General features: G+C 38.0%; 1 protein-coding gene across 2 annotated transcripts in view; it reads right to left on the bottom strand.

Moving 5' to 3' along the window:
* ESR1 (estrogen receptor 1) overlaps positions 1–15,187 on the bottom strand; it is a 144,106-nt gene that overhangs the window by 10,823 nt on the left and 118,096 nt on the right. For both annotated transcript variants that reach the window (XM_070932647.1, XM_070932646.1), the window contains exons 5-6: positions 11,675–11,813; positions 2,648–2,781 (exon numbers count right to left, since the gene is read on the bottom strand). In XM_070932647.1, coding sequence (XP_070788748.1) covers positions 2,648–2,781; positions 11,675–11,813 — 273 coding nt within the window. The remainder of the gene's footprint in view (positions 1–2,647; positions 2,782–11,674; positions 11,814–15,187) is intronic.

Here is a 15,187-nt window from a genome sequence, read left to right on the forward strand (position 1 = left end):
CTAAATTGTGCGGCACAGCTATTGCCCCCCTCACTGTTCTACTTACCTTCAAACAGTGCACATTTGGTGTGCACTGCACATGCACAGCATGAATTTGGCATGCACTGTGGATATGTGTGCGCCAAATGTGCGTTTGGTGTTCAGCATGCATGCGCGGGCAGCAAACCGGTGGCAACCCACAGAGGATTTCACCACTGTATAGATCTGTAGAGTTTTTTTCACTTGGGACTGTGGGGGATTGCGTTATGGACATTTAAGATACAGCAATTTATGATTCTAACTAAATTATATTTGCTGCATACCAAGCTATGTTGCCGGCGGCCCCTAGCGACCGGGCCGGTAACTCCGATGGTTCTGATTGGTTGAGACGTTGACAGCTCGGGTATAAAAGGAGCTGTCAAGCGCGGGAGTTGTTGTTGCTATGCCTGCCAGCAGTTAGTTCAATAAAGTTACCAGTTACCTTTCCATGTCGCCTCAGCTCTGTCAGTCCGGGCCAATATTTATTAATATTAGCAGGTTGTACTGTATTTTTAAAAATTGTAAATTGCTTTTAAATGTAATTTAATTTTAATTGGAAATAACGTGCGTTCACTTTGGCATTGTTCCTCAGGAGAAAGTAAATATATTATGCATTATACATGATAATTGTATGTTGGATTTAATCCTGCTTTTTCTTTATGAGTTTACATTAATATGATATGCAGCCTGGCATATCATATTAATGTAATTTAATTGCAGTGGTACTATGTTGCTTTTGATTGCCTTAGTCAGAGATAGCCATTCAAAGTTCATTTTCTGCCTCTCGCTCTTGATTTTCTTAATCACAATAACTGCTGTGAATGCTGTCTTGTGTTCTAACAAATCTTTCTCTTCAAGCAGTTTCTAAAATAAAGTATGCTTCTCAGTGCTGTATCTTGTTCTTATTTAACATTAGCATTGCTATCCTATTTTGTATATATTAATGGTGGTTTTGTTTTGTTTTGCTTTTTGTGAAAACAGAAGCACTTTCTGCATAATCTGTTCAGAATGCTGATGCCACAATAATTTGTGTTGTTGGTTGCTTTGACTACAGCAGCTTCAATCCACAGAGAGTAGGCTAATGAGAATAAAATGACACTCAAAAAAAATGAATAACATGCTATCCTGTAAGCACCTAACATCAAAGTGTTAGTTGTAAACAATAAGGGCCAGTTACTATCCTAATAAGATGGACTTGGAGGTAAGAATGCACTATGGGAGTCCCTGTGGATTTTACTCCGCTAGTCGTTGCTGACTATAGGGGATGGTGCTCATTTCCATTTCAAGGCCATTGAGCCAGCGCTGTCCGAAGATATTACTACAGTCATGTGGCCAGTATGATATCATAGAATGCTGTTATCTTCCCACCGAAGTGGTACCTATTTATCTATTCGCATTTGCATGCTTTCAAACTGCTAGGTTGGCAGGAGCTGGGGCTGGGACAGGATTTCACCCTGTTGCGTGGCGCTCGGGTCTCGAACCTGGGCTCCCAGCTTTCCAGCTGACAAGCCCACCATCTTAACTGCTAGCCACCGTGCCACCCCAAGAATGTACTATACAGAGCATATTTTTTGAGTATTGTTACTCTAAAACAAGATGGTTTTGCAAAACTTTGTCTTAGCTCCAAAGACAAGTCGCTGTACTAACAACAATCAAAGAACTACACAGAAGAAAAATCTTCTCTTCCTGCAGTTGTCTCTATGGGATTTCCTATTTTGTTCAGAACAGCCCAAATGTACATGTACATGGAGTGCTTTTCATGGAGCATGGGTGGCAGTGAGGAAGAAGAGAGAATGCAAAACTTTCCATTCTTGAATACCTGAACTATAGTAGCCACTGTCCATGCTACTATGTCAAAGGCAAGCCACAACTAAGGCCAACAGCTTAGAAATTCCTTTGCTCTCTTTCACACCTCAGATAATCTGCTCAAACATATACAGGTAGTCCTTGACTTAACGACTATTCTTTTGGTGACTGTTTGAAGTTACAATAGCAGTGAAAAAAGTGACTGATGACCATTTTGCACATTTATGACCATTGCAGCATCCCATCCCATGGTCACATGATCAAAATTTGGATGTTTGGCAACTGGCTCATATTTATGATGGTTGCAGTGTCCCAGGGTCCCAGAAGGTTTTGTGACCTTCTGACAAACAAAGTCAATGGGGAAGCCAGATTAACCTAACAGCCTTGTTACTAATTTAACAACTACAGTGATTCACTTAAGAACTGTGGCAAGAAAGGTCGTAAAATGGGACAAAATTAACTTAACAACTATTTCACTTAGCAACAGAAATTTTGTGCTCAGTTGTGGTTGTAAATTAAGGACTACCTATATATCATATCAATGATAAAAGGACAGAGAAATAGAACAGAAACTTGACAGGTCCACAGCAGAATGCCAGGGATCAAAGGACCTTCACAGAACCATCTTCTGGAATCAATCTTCCAAATAAGAATGCCCTATAATATGGTGCCACTTAATAATGCTAGGAAGGATACAATGGTTGGTGATATCTAAAGCCACTGAAATATCCAGGAAAAAAATAATTACATTCTTCTATCCTTCTCCTGGAATAAGTCATCCATTAGGCTAAGTTGTAACTTTAAAGATACATGTCTTACTTACCAGAATTGAGTAGGATGATAGATTTAAGGCATACAAATTCTTCCCCCTGGACATTCATCATTCGAAAGCGAGAAGAAGTGGCCAGCAGCATGTCAAATATTTCTACCATGCCTTCAACGCACTTTCCTTGATTCCTGCAAGAACAAATAAGTATCTAAGTGCATGAGTGTTCAATGAAGAGAGCTGAAATGGTCATGTGCCATTTGTCCCAGGCAGAAGTCTCCAAACTTGACAACTTTAAGACTTATGGACTCCCAGAATTCCTCAGCCAGCCCCCCCCATTTCATTCATAACTATTCCCATGCTAATATTTGAATTTGAATACAGATGTTGGGTAAGGAAAATACTAGATTACAGAAAACAATGGAATGGGGTATACAAGCAAGCAATTCATAAATGCAACCAGTGGTGAGTTTCTACCGGTTCGCCCCAGTTCAGGCGAACTGGTAGTGGTGGAGCCAGGAGATTCCGCCCACCCGCCCGGATGTCATCACGGATGCTCTGTGCATGCACAGAAGGTTCGACGCATGCGCAGAAGCACCGCACGCAAGCACTCACAGTTCCGAACCAGTAGCGAAGGTAAGTGGAACCCACTACCTAATGCAACCATCCATTTTAAAATTCCCTTGATACTGTAATCCAACTACATGTATCTGAGAAAATTCCAATTTTATTTCAAAATTCCAAATATTGAATAACATCTATACAAATAATACCAATTTAATGTTTGACTTATTACCTACTTTTCCTATTTTAAACATAAATAGCTCACTGCTGTAGAAACTATCAGATACTTTTTCCTCCACTATCCTGTCTACAAGTCAAGGCTGGAAATTTACAGTCATTGCAAAGGCTTTCAACATTAATCCTGACTATGTAGCTGTGATAAAGCTGCATGATTTTTAATTATCAAAAATGCATTTTAAAAAAATATTCTTATAGATTGCTATAGGTAGAAGATTGCTTAGAAAGAGTTTCAGCCACATGTCCTATATTACTTAGCTTTCCTCTTTTGCATAGCTTTCAAATCTTGGCTCAAAAATTTCTAAGGAGGCCTGTTTGGTGATGTCTCAACACAATACCTACTGTGAGATGGTAAATCACATCATACAGTCAGAGGCAGACATTTCATCCAAGTGACTGAATGCATTTTCTTATACAAAAGTAAATGGACATATTTTAAGTGTGTGGTTTAATTTCTTTCCAAAAAAAGGGGATGATTAACAGTGATTATTTATGACTGCTGCTTAGACTTCTGAGCAAATATTCAAGTAAGTAGTCAGCCAATATCTTAATGTTCCTGAAAAAAGTACATTTTTTAAAGACTGAAAACAATCCTTAAAGTAAATCAATCCCTTTGGAAGGTGTTTCTGCTGCTTCAGGGAGTGGCAACGTTTCTATTGAGTCTTCCAACTAGGCCTTATTCTGGTAAATGGTAAAGAAATTCTGCAAAATATGATTCAAAGGACAGAGATTGTGCTGTGTCTGTGTCATCCAGTAACCAGGGAATTGGGTTAGGTTTTTCACTCCCTGGTCTCTCAAAAGCAGTGTGAGTCTGTTCCCTGAATAGATTCACTTTTGCCAACTTGGGTGCCTGAGAACAAAGAACAACGTATTTCCTTCAATTGGTTGACAGGAGAATGTGGGGTGGTGGGGAACCCTGCAAGCATTTAATCAGTGCTCTGCCTTGCCTATCCCTTGAAAGTCTGGTTAAAATGATGCACGTCAGCAATTTTGCAACAAGATGATTTTTATTATACTGCCACTCCCAGCTGTTTGTTGCTGTTAGGATTGGAGATTGGGTTAATTTAGGATTGGTGGCTTTCACTGCTTTCAGATTCTTGCAACTCTTCCTAAATGCAGGCAAGCCTAGATGTATCAATTTCATGTGTGAAATTGACAATGATTCATTATATTTCCTCTATTTTTCAGAAGGGGATCAGCCAGTTGCAAAAGGAGGGTTACTGTTCCGGGTGGGGGTGGGGGTTTCCCTTGTGACTCTGGTCCCAAAATGAAGAGAGTAATTGGTGCCTTCATTTTAGGAGCTAAGTGGCAAGACCTCTCACCAACTGGGAAGCCAGACTGCCAGCAAATTCAAGGTTTCATTCTGCAAATTCTGCAAAAGAAAAGATTGACTTCACTGGGCTTTCAAATATATTGAAAGACAAGCATGTAGCTTTTTGGCCTATGTGGAAGCTACTTGGAATTGGGTTCAGTGAGATGCTGTCCACCCATCATGATAACGAGGTTCTCCTCTTGGGGGTATTTGCATTGTCTCAAAACTTGTGCTATGAGTGGCAAATACAATTTAAATAAAGATGTTTAAGCAATGCTAATTGTTTTCAAAAGCAATAAAAAAAGCTGGAGAAAAAACAGTAGACCTCTTTCTGCAAAAAAGGTTTTAGCAAGTGCAATTCCAACTTCCAAATCCAATAGTGACAGGAGCAATTTCCACGTTCCTGCCACTATTGGGATAGCAAATGTTATCTCAGAGACTAAACAGGGAGAGGAAGCAAGAGATTTTGTAGAAAGTGATCTACAATCATGGCAGTTGTTTTCTTGCCACAAGAACTGGTACAATCTACTTTTATTTCTTTGGCAGTTCATATGGACAGCTCATCCCAAATTAAATGGTTCAAATAAAATCTCTCTTCCCACGCTGTTTTCATTTTCCTAATAAGCTGTTGGTAAATGGGAGAGCACATTCATTCTCTTCTTTACACTAAGAAATTAAATTAGCAATACGGTGTCCTTTTAGGATTCTGGAGGTATTTTAGAGGTGGAATTAGGGACAAGGGTGATATTTTGAAGCAGGAGGCGTCTGGAAGGCCAGCATCTCCCATTCCCACTTTAAAGCATCCAAACCTCCTCAGAACAGGCTGAATATGCACCCCTCAAAGCGACCATCTTATCAACAAACTTCAGTAACATGGTTTTAGAGTGGAAGGAGGATACAAATGCATGCTGAAGTTGCATGCAGTCCTATAAGTGACTCACGTGGTCTGTGGGTATGTATGTAATGCATAGGTGGATATAATTAGTCTCTTTCTATACAGTCAGCATAAAGGGGTAGATTTACAGCACCAAGAAAACTGATGTGAAATAATATGAGCTGTGTTGTATTTGGTGTCCTCAAATACTATCTAAATAGATCAATTTATCTAAGCCTCTAATCCAACTACCCATGGCTGGGTAGATAAATATAGTAACAAAGCAGTGATAAAAATCACTTCTCTATATTTCTTATTCTCTAGGTTTTTGCCTAAATCCAGCGGAATTGTTGGAAGCTACAGGTGCATTCTCCTTCCATTCTTCTCTAGAAAGTCCTAATTCTTTGGATTTGACTGTGAAATTAGCTTTTATGAATATATATAGATTTAAAAATGATTCAGTCTTCATAAAACTCTAGCTGCTTTAGGGGGAAAAATAAGTACGGTATAGTGATTAGTCTATGTAATCAACAGTTTATTAGCATATGATAATGCCACAGATAGGATGCGGTGGCTTAGTGGCTAAGACGCTGAGGTTGTTGATAGAAAGTTTGGCAGTTCAGTAGTTCAAATCCCTAGTGCCGCATAACGGGGAAAACACCTGTTACTTGTCCCAGTTTCTGCCGACCTAGCAGTTTGAAAGCACGTTAAAAAAATGCACTTTGGTGGGAAGGTAACTGAGTTCCATGTGCCTTTGGCATTTAGTCATGCTGGCCACATGACCATGGATATGTCTTCGGAAAGCACTGGCTCTTCGGCTTTGAAACGGAGATAAGCACTGCCCCCTAGAGTTGGGAACAACTAGCACATATGTGCGAGGGAAACCTTAATGCCATAATTTGGCATTATGTTAGAAAAACATGAGTTAGAGTTTGTAAGAGTAACATCTTACAAAGTTAAAAAGCTCAAAAATAATAGAGATGAATATGTTATCCATAGTCTAGGTAAGAGAATTCCTGGGAATTCCTGGGTTTGCAGATGACACCCAGCTGGGAGAAGCGGCTAATACCTTAGAAGAAGAAAAAGGAAGATTCAAAAGCACCTAGATTGTCTCAATCATTGGCATTTAAAAATATACCTATAAAATTCTGCCTTCTAGATATGAAAAACCCTAAGTATAGGTTGGGGGGGGGAAACAGGCTTTGCAAATAGTGCATGTGAAAGTGATCTGGGTGTTTTGGTTAGCAAGTTCAATATGAGCCAGCAGTATGATGCAACTGCTAAAAAGATCAATGCTATTTTGAATAACATTAACAAGAGCACAAAATCGGGGCCTCAGGGAAGGAATTGTTCCACCCTACTCTTTCCTAGACAGATCCCACTTGCTGCATCCAATTCAGAGGAGGGCTATGAATATAATAAAGGCCTTGTTATCTAGCCCTATCAGGAATGGTAAAAAGATTTTTTTTAATACAATATATGTTTAACTGACAGAAGAGCTAAATGATGGAGCAGTTGAAGGGGTTGTCACATAGAAGAGGGAACTATTGCCCTAGATCAGGACTCTCCAACCTTGGCAACAGAAGGTTGGACATAGAAGAGGGAACTATTGCCCTAGATCAGGACTCTCCAACCTTGGCAACTTTAAGCTGGCTGGGGAATTCTGGGAGTTAAAGTCCGCCAGGCTTAAAGTTGCCAAGGTTGGAGAGTCCTGATCTAGATACAGTGGCTTAAACTACAACAAAGTTGGTTCAGGTCCAATATGGGGGGGGGAAGAAACATCCAGATTGTATGAGTTGTTACCTGGCAGATCGGACTCCCAGTTGAGGTGGTAAGCTCTCCTTCCCTGGAGGATTTCAAACAGAAGCTGGATGATCATCTGTCAGAAATGCTCTGTGGTAGATCTTGCAATGACCAGGAAGTAGGACTAATTGACTTCTAAGAACAAACCCAACTCCATGAGTCTCAATAAAAGTGTGTAGGATAAGGATTACATAGCACTGTAGTGCTTTGCTATGATTGCAGGATCATTTACACAGAAACAAATCAATGCACCTGATTAGATGGGAAATGATAGGTGGGAGATTATTACTAATGAACAGCACAGCATTATGGAGCCTTCAGTTTTGTTCATGTCTTAACATGGTGTTGCTGTAAATATTTTCTTGGAGTAATCTTGAACAGACATGCTAGCTGGTACATTCCAGATGTGCTGAGATTACAGTTTCCAAATTTCCCAACCATCCTGGCCAATATTCTGATTGGCTGGGAATTCTAGGAACACTAATCCCCACACATCCAGAAGGCACCAGGGTGGGAAAGGATAATATATGTTAATGGGATGAATCACTGCAATCTCCCTGTTGTAAATCAGGGTAGCAAGTTTTCAGTTAAATATATAGCAACTTTTGGCACAAATTAAGGATATCATGCAAAGTAGGGAATAGGTTCAACTACATTAAAGCATGAAAGAAAACAAAAATTGCTGAGAGAGAAGTGGCAGGTTGGATTGATAATTTATTTTATCTGAAAATTTAAAAAAACTGTAGAATTGAGGCATTAGTCAACACAGTCCAGTTTTTCTTTCCATAGAGACGGTAAATTGCTATGCCATCTTTAGAGGCTAAGCCTGGTTATTGCTGACAAAAATATTTCCTTTAGAAATGAGACAGACATGTGGCATTTGATGTCAAGGGATGGGTGGTCCATCACAACATATCCACAACATTAAAAAAAACCTGCCTTTTGGCAAGTGTTTCTCATGTTGTTCTCATCAATATCACTCTATTTTGCTTTTACTGAGTGATGTTTTATAAATAGTCCTGAACAAAATTGCCTCAAAATCTGAAATAGCAACTTGGAACATAGTCAAGGTAGGAAGTGGACTTCTTATACATTGATTCCTGAAGAATTGGTATCACTGGTCAGAGTTTCGGCAAATGGAAAATTAATATCCTTGGGTTTTTTAAAATCAATATTTTTCTTCATGTTAAACAGCCAATAGAATATAATTTTGACCATAATATCATGTTTACTCAAAAATAAGCATCCCTGTAACCAATATTGCTTACTTCTTGTTTAGTGTCCTTAACAACTGCAGTTTGAATATGAACCTAGTCTTAATAATAAAAAAAAAGCTTTATACCTTGTTTTCAGTGCCAACACACACAGGGTAAAAAGTCTCAATGGAAAGTTAGGCAGGGTTTAATTTTTCCTGAAAGAATAAATATTTCGGTTCTCTCTCCTGCCTTACTGTCTTTTATATAACTACTATTTCACTAGTAGACAATATTATTTCAGGAATATATTTCAGTCCAATTATCAGGTAGTGATCCAAAAGCAGAAGGATGAAATATTGTTGGCTAAGTAACAATGCAATCATAACTCTATTTGCACAAAAGTAAGTTGCACTGATTTCAATTAGATTTGCTGCTCCAGAAATCTGCTTCAGACATTGACCTAGATATTCCAGATGAAAAGTTCTTTCTATTCATTCTGTCCTCCACAAACTTAGGTTCTGTTAAAATTAAATCTATAGTGCCAATCCTGGTTACAGACTAGATAAATTTATTATGGCATAAGTTCTCACAAGCCACAGCCTACATTTGAAGTTATCAGATAATATTTCATAGTAATCATCAAAGACACTTGAGTATTCCTGGAGTGTCATGTGAATGACTATCTTATCAAGGGGTAATTCTGAGGAAGAACTGATTGTAGAGGCTCTTTCACCCAAAATTACATTCCTTTGAATCCACGCAATATGGTTGTTGTCTTGCCCTTCATGGGAAGTGGCCCCTTACCCATATACATCATGGCAGCTGTAATGAGCAGAAGAAATTGCCTTTAGGTACAGAAGGAAGAGTCACAATCAAGATAATGATCAGATAAAAGAAATTTGAGACCAAAGCAAAGATGTAATTTGAGAAAAAGTCTCTGACATGATTGTTCTTAGTTTTCCTAAAGATAAAGGCAGGGATAGGGGGAAGCACATTCAAAAGAGTTATTTTGAGATATGATGGGCGGTGTGTAAATTTTATAAATACATGCATACATGAAATAAAGGCTCAGCAGGTCTCACAGAAGAAACAAATCTCAGAGCACTAAACAGTTTATGCTGTAACTTTTCTAACACAAATATCCTTGCAAATGATTGTTCTTAGGTGGAGAATTCTTTTCACCAAGCCTGCTGAGATAGAGCAGGTGGTGTTTTCAATATGTCAAATATTGCCAAGTGAAGTTCAAGAACAAATCTCCTATTTTCATAACAAGGAAGCTGACAGACAAATGGATGGCCTTTTACACTTTCCTTTTAGACATCCGCATAAAACCATTTATATTTTTATGTAAATCCATCATGTTATGTTTTACATAACATGCTGGATAGAGAAAATTAAGACTATTAGGTGGTAATTTTTAGAAATAATTTCTGAGTTGGAACTTTAAAAAAAAAAGTCCATAGGATAGAATAATGGCTCCTGACTCATAATTTAGATCATTTGGAGTAATGGGGAAAAAAAGTATTGTCAAAAGAGAAAAAACATGGGAGACATTTTTTTTCTTGCTTGTAAGCCTTTGAAAGACAGAGAAATGGCTTTAAAATGTATAACAAATACTGTATTGTTGCTGCACTTCCAAGTCAAAAATCCTATCTTTGCTCAGAATTGTATACCTCATACCAAAAAGAAATTTTCTCTGGGGTTTGAACCTTCTTCTTAGCTGCTTTTGATCTCTACAGTGGAGTCTTCTTGTAAATAATATTTTAAACAATATTAGTCTTTAAAACTTGGGAACCACATTTTCTTGATTATTTTAACTGGAATTTTTATAGTTTTGAATCACAAGATGTTTATTAGTATTATGTTTTATGAATCATATTGAATTTCTTAGCTATCAAATTGCTTTATACCATATAAACTCAAAATTTATATCTTTTAATATTGGTTGTAAACTGCCTTGAAAGATTTAACCACTGAGGTGCTGAGAGTGGTTGAAACAATGGATTGGCTAATTTCTCTCCCCTCTTCCCCCCCCCCCCCACACCAGCATTAGTATTCCTACAGTTCAAGAGACCCAACATCAAAGTTATTTTGGTCTATTTCCCACTTCCCTAATTTCATATGCCTAGGTACACTGAGTTTAAGACCACTACTGCAATGAAACTTGAAATTTCAACTTTATTATGGCCAACGGCCATTATAAAACATTATAGAATGTCAAAGGTTTTTCAAAAGTCACATGACTTTTGGAGAAACATACAACCAGTCAGAGTATAGTTGACAACTGCCTTTGCTGGCACTAATAATCAAAATAATAACAAGTCAAAGCTATGAGAATACATAAAAGGCAAACTAATCCTAATTATTTAAATATGATGGCTGCCCCTTCCAACATGCTATTTATTTATTTATTTATTTATTTATTTATTTAGTCATATTTCTATTAGTCATATTCCACTCTCCGAGGACTCTGGGCGGCTTACACCAAAGATAGTATACTAAATAGCATATTGCCCCCAACAATCTGGGTCCTCATTTTACCCATCTCGGAAGGATGGAAGGCTGAGTCAACCTTGAGCCGGTGAGATTTGATCCGCTGATCTGCTGAACTAGCAGTCAGCTGAAGTAGCTGCAGTACTGCACTCTAACCACTGCGCCACCTCAGCTCATAATAACTGCTATGGGCAGTTTACAGCTCCCTCAGAAAGACACTACATAAAAATAAAGATACAATGCATAGACTCAAAATAAAACTAGACCCATTATACAATTATCCTATATAGAATATGCTAGGTGATGCATAAAATAAGAAAGTATCAGTTTATAAAAAAGTGAATCTAAAAATCCAGCCACAAAACAAAAGCATAAACATAAGAAGTTATTCATTGTTCCAAAAAAAAAAAAAATATTACAAAGGAGTTTAAGAAGCTTGCATATTTTAGCAGGTGTTTTTATTACAGAAACCCTTCTTTCCTTTTGGCTATAGGATCTCACTAGTAACAAAATGGATAGAACGTCATAAGAGTTGCAATTATATTGCATAGCATGGCTTTTACAACAACAACAGCAATAATAATATTACCAAATTGCAGACCAACCTGTCCAACAATAAGTTGGGGGCAAACAGCAGCTTTCCTGGATGCTCCACAGATCTCCACACTAGGCCAATCATCAATATCTCTAACCAGGCACATTCTAGTAGATGAACTTGATCATGGAGTGTTAAGTCCACAAAGCCTAAAAAAAGTGGAAAGGCAGGATTTATTCAGTAATGAGAACAATTTATGAGAATTATGAGGTCTGTGCCAAACTGCAAAGCTTTGATTGACTCATTCAATTGCAAAAGGTTCATGGATCAAAATGAAAATCACTTTGATGCAGTGAATTGGATCAGAGGGGCGCAAATAATTGGTAAATATATATGAAGACAAGGCTGGTAATTTGACAAGTTGTTGCTTTTCTGTGCTTTAAAAAAAGTAGAGAAACAAATCATACATCTTATCCAGTGGTGGGTTTCTACCACTTCACCCCGGTTCGGGCAAACCAGTAGTGGCAGTAGTGGCGGTGGCAGAAGGCTCCGCCCACCTGCCCGGACATCATCATGGACGCTCTGCTCATGTGCAGTTCTGAACTGGTAGCGAAGATAAGTGGAACCCACTACTGATGTTATCATAGAATCATAGAGTTGGAAAGGACCTCAGAGGACTTTCAGACCAACCCTCTGTTCAAGGCAGGAGAACTTATACCATACCGGTCAAATGATTGTCCATCTATTTTTGAAAACCTCCAGTGATGAAGAATCCACAACTCTGAGAGGCAAGCTACTCCACTGATTAATTGTTCTCATGGTCAAAAAATGTCTCCTTACTTACTTATTTCTCTTTAACAAACTTCCATCCATTACTATTTGTCCTGCCCTTTGTGCTTTGGAGAATAAGTCGATCCCTTCTTCTCTGTGATAGCCCTTCAAGTACTGGAAGACAGTTATCATGTTTTCCTTAATTTTTCTCGTTGACAGGTTAGACATACCTAGCTCTCTCAACCGTTCATCATACGATTTCACTTACAGACCCTTTATCATCTTTGTTGCTCTTCTCTGCATGCTTTCCATGATTATGATGTAAACATTAGAAGGCAAGTTCCTGTTTTTATAATGGAATCCTAAATGAAATGTGTAGTGGAATAATAGTACTTCTACATTTCAAAACTATTATGTTTTACAATGACTTACCATTCTAATGTCTTAAACCATGTATTTGAAATCAAGCATATATTATATGCAAACACCCAAGTGCCCTACATGAAATTATGTTTGTATGCACGTGCACACATTTATGTACACTACAGGCTTTATAAATTTATGACTTTTATTATTAGACAATCAGAACTTATTTTTGAGCTAGGAAAAATATGATTTAAAAAAAATATTTCTCTCTGTTTACTTCCTAACACTGTTGTACCATCCAGACCACCATCCAGAAGCCAGACCACGGCGGCATCACCAGCTGCTGCATCCCCTCTGATCGCCACACAAAGCAAACTGACACACTCGATGAACACATGGCAAGACCTCAAATTCGGAGCCAAACCAAAGCCCGGGATGTGGCATCACAGCCATCTGCTCAGGACCTTACATCAAAAAACTCATGATATCACAACACTAGAACTCAGGATGTTAATACACAGCCCATTACTCAGGTCGTTAAAACACAAAAGACTAATGGGCACACATCAAAGACCTCACCCACACAGGATGTTACGAAACAGCTGACTAATCTGCAAACATCAACTCATCAAGATGTAACAACCAGGCAACCAACCCGCTCACAACAACAAAACCAGCACCCCACACCTCCCCACCAGTATTTATAGAGAGTTGGCAGCTCCGATCACGCTTTCCTCGCACAAGCACGAAGCCGAAGACACCAGCCTGAAGATGACGAGTGGGACCTCGTCGAAACGTCACCAAGATACTCTCAATCTTACACGGGAAAAGACCCGAATACACCAAAACTTGCATACCTCTATCCGTGAAAATCTACAAAAACAAATACACACACACACACACACACACACACACACACACACACACACCAAATTTAAATTAATATATAAAGAAATCTTGAGTTATTTTTGATTTTGGGGTTAGTCCATTTTAAGATTGCATTATTAGTACTAAGATAGTAATCTCTTTAACAAAATAGTTACTATGTCCTGTTCATACTCTTAAAGAGGAAAGTTAGAGATTATATGATGGACATATTTCCCCATTGCCTAACATCTTTTGATTTTCCTGCTGCATTAAAATCTCAGATTTATCACTGAATGCAGTATAAAATTAGCTCCTTAACATAAATCTAAAAATGACACATCTTTATCTATCTTTATCCTTCTCTTTTTTAAGGTACTTTTTAAGACACTTTTTTTCAGATTTATTCTCTGTCTCATTAAATTCTCAATTGTTTTGGCCTCAGCCAACATTTTATCCATATGGAATATTTTGCTTTCCATGAGTAGCACCCCTCCATGTCCACAAGAACTGAATGGTCTCCAAGTATTGGATTTACCACAAGTGAAGTGGTGTAGGGCTTCCTGCCTAAGCAGGGGGTTGGACTAGAAGACCTCCAAGGTCCCTTCCAACTCTGTTATTCTATTCTAGTCTAATTAAGGATATATCTCACATTCATGGTAGAACCTATCCACAGGTGCTTGAATTAAAAATAATCAAAACAGGGTGGAATATTAAAATACAGATACATGTATTCTATGTCCTGAGCAGAAATTGGATTATTTTGAGCACTGCTATATTTCCCCACAAAAGCTAATTCTCCACGAAGGTAGAACTGCTGTACATATAGTCCTTGTTTAGCAACCGCCTTGTTTAATAAGTTTAATTTGCAGTTAGGACTCTGATGAAATGTTTTTATGACCTTCACAGGTCTTTAAAACAAAAGAAAGCTGAAGTAAGATCATAAGCATAGTCACAGTTTTCACCTAGTGACCGCTTTGCTTAATGACCAAGTTGCTGGTCCCAATTGTGATCACTAAACAAGGACTACCTATGCAAGAACTGAACAAACAAGTTTGTGCAAAAAGAAAAATAATCTATCTAATGTGAGACACTAAACAGCCCATCCTTATATTATTTGATAATAAAAAGAAAACTTTAAGGGTAAGCCAGAATGTAGCCAAGTCAACAGTATCTCTTATATCTAAGTTTATTATAGATTTCTGCTGTAGTTTATACTTGAACATTATGCTAATTAGAAGTTTAATAGGACACCTGTAATTGATTGCTCAGAGCAGTTAGTTGCACTATTGATTGCTAAAACTCTACATTCTACAATTGATTGCTTAGAACTAGGAACAGGATGCTCTGATTAGATCTGAGAACTATATGTCTTCATTCTGGAGCTGGAAACAAAGCATTCTGCTTTGAGGATAGGAACTGTTCCTTCTTCTATTGGAGTTTAAACTGATGAAATACTGTTTCAACTAATCTGTCCATTCTGGTATATGTAGATAAAAATACAGGTATTCCTTTTTCTTTTTCCCGTTCTTTGAAATACTGTTTTCTAGTATATCCAGAGAGTACTAACATTATTGACAAT

The sequence above is a fragment of the Pituophis catenifer genome, unplaced genomic scaffold, assembly GCF_029215685.1.
Source record: "Pituophis catenifer annectens isolate HBS135680 unplaced genomic scaffold, rPitCat1.0.hap2 SCAF_1, whole genome shotgun sequence".
In the NCBI taxonomy this organism is placed as follows: domain Eukaryota; kingdom Metazoa; phylum Chordata; class Lepidosauria; order Squamata; family Colubridae; genus Pituophis; species Pituophis catenifer.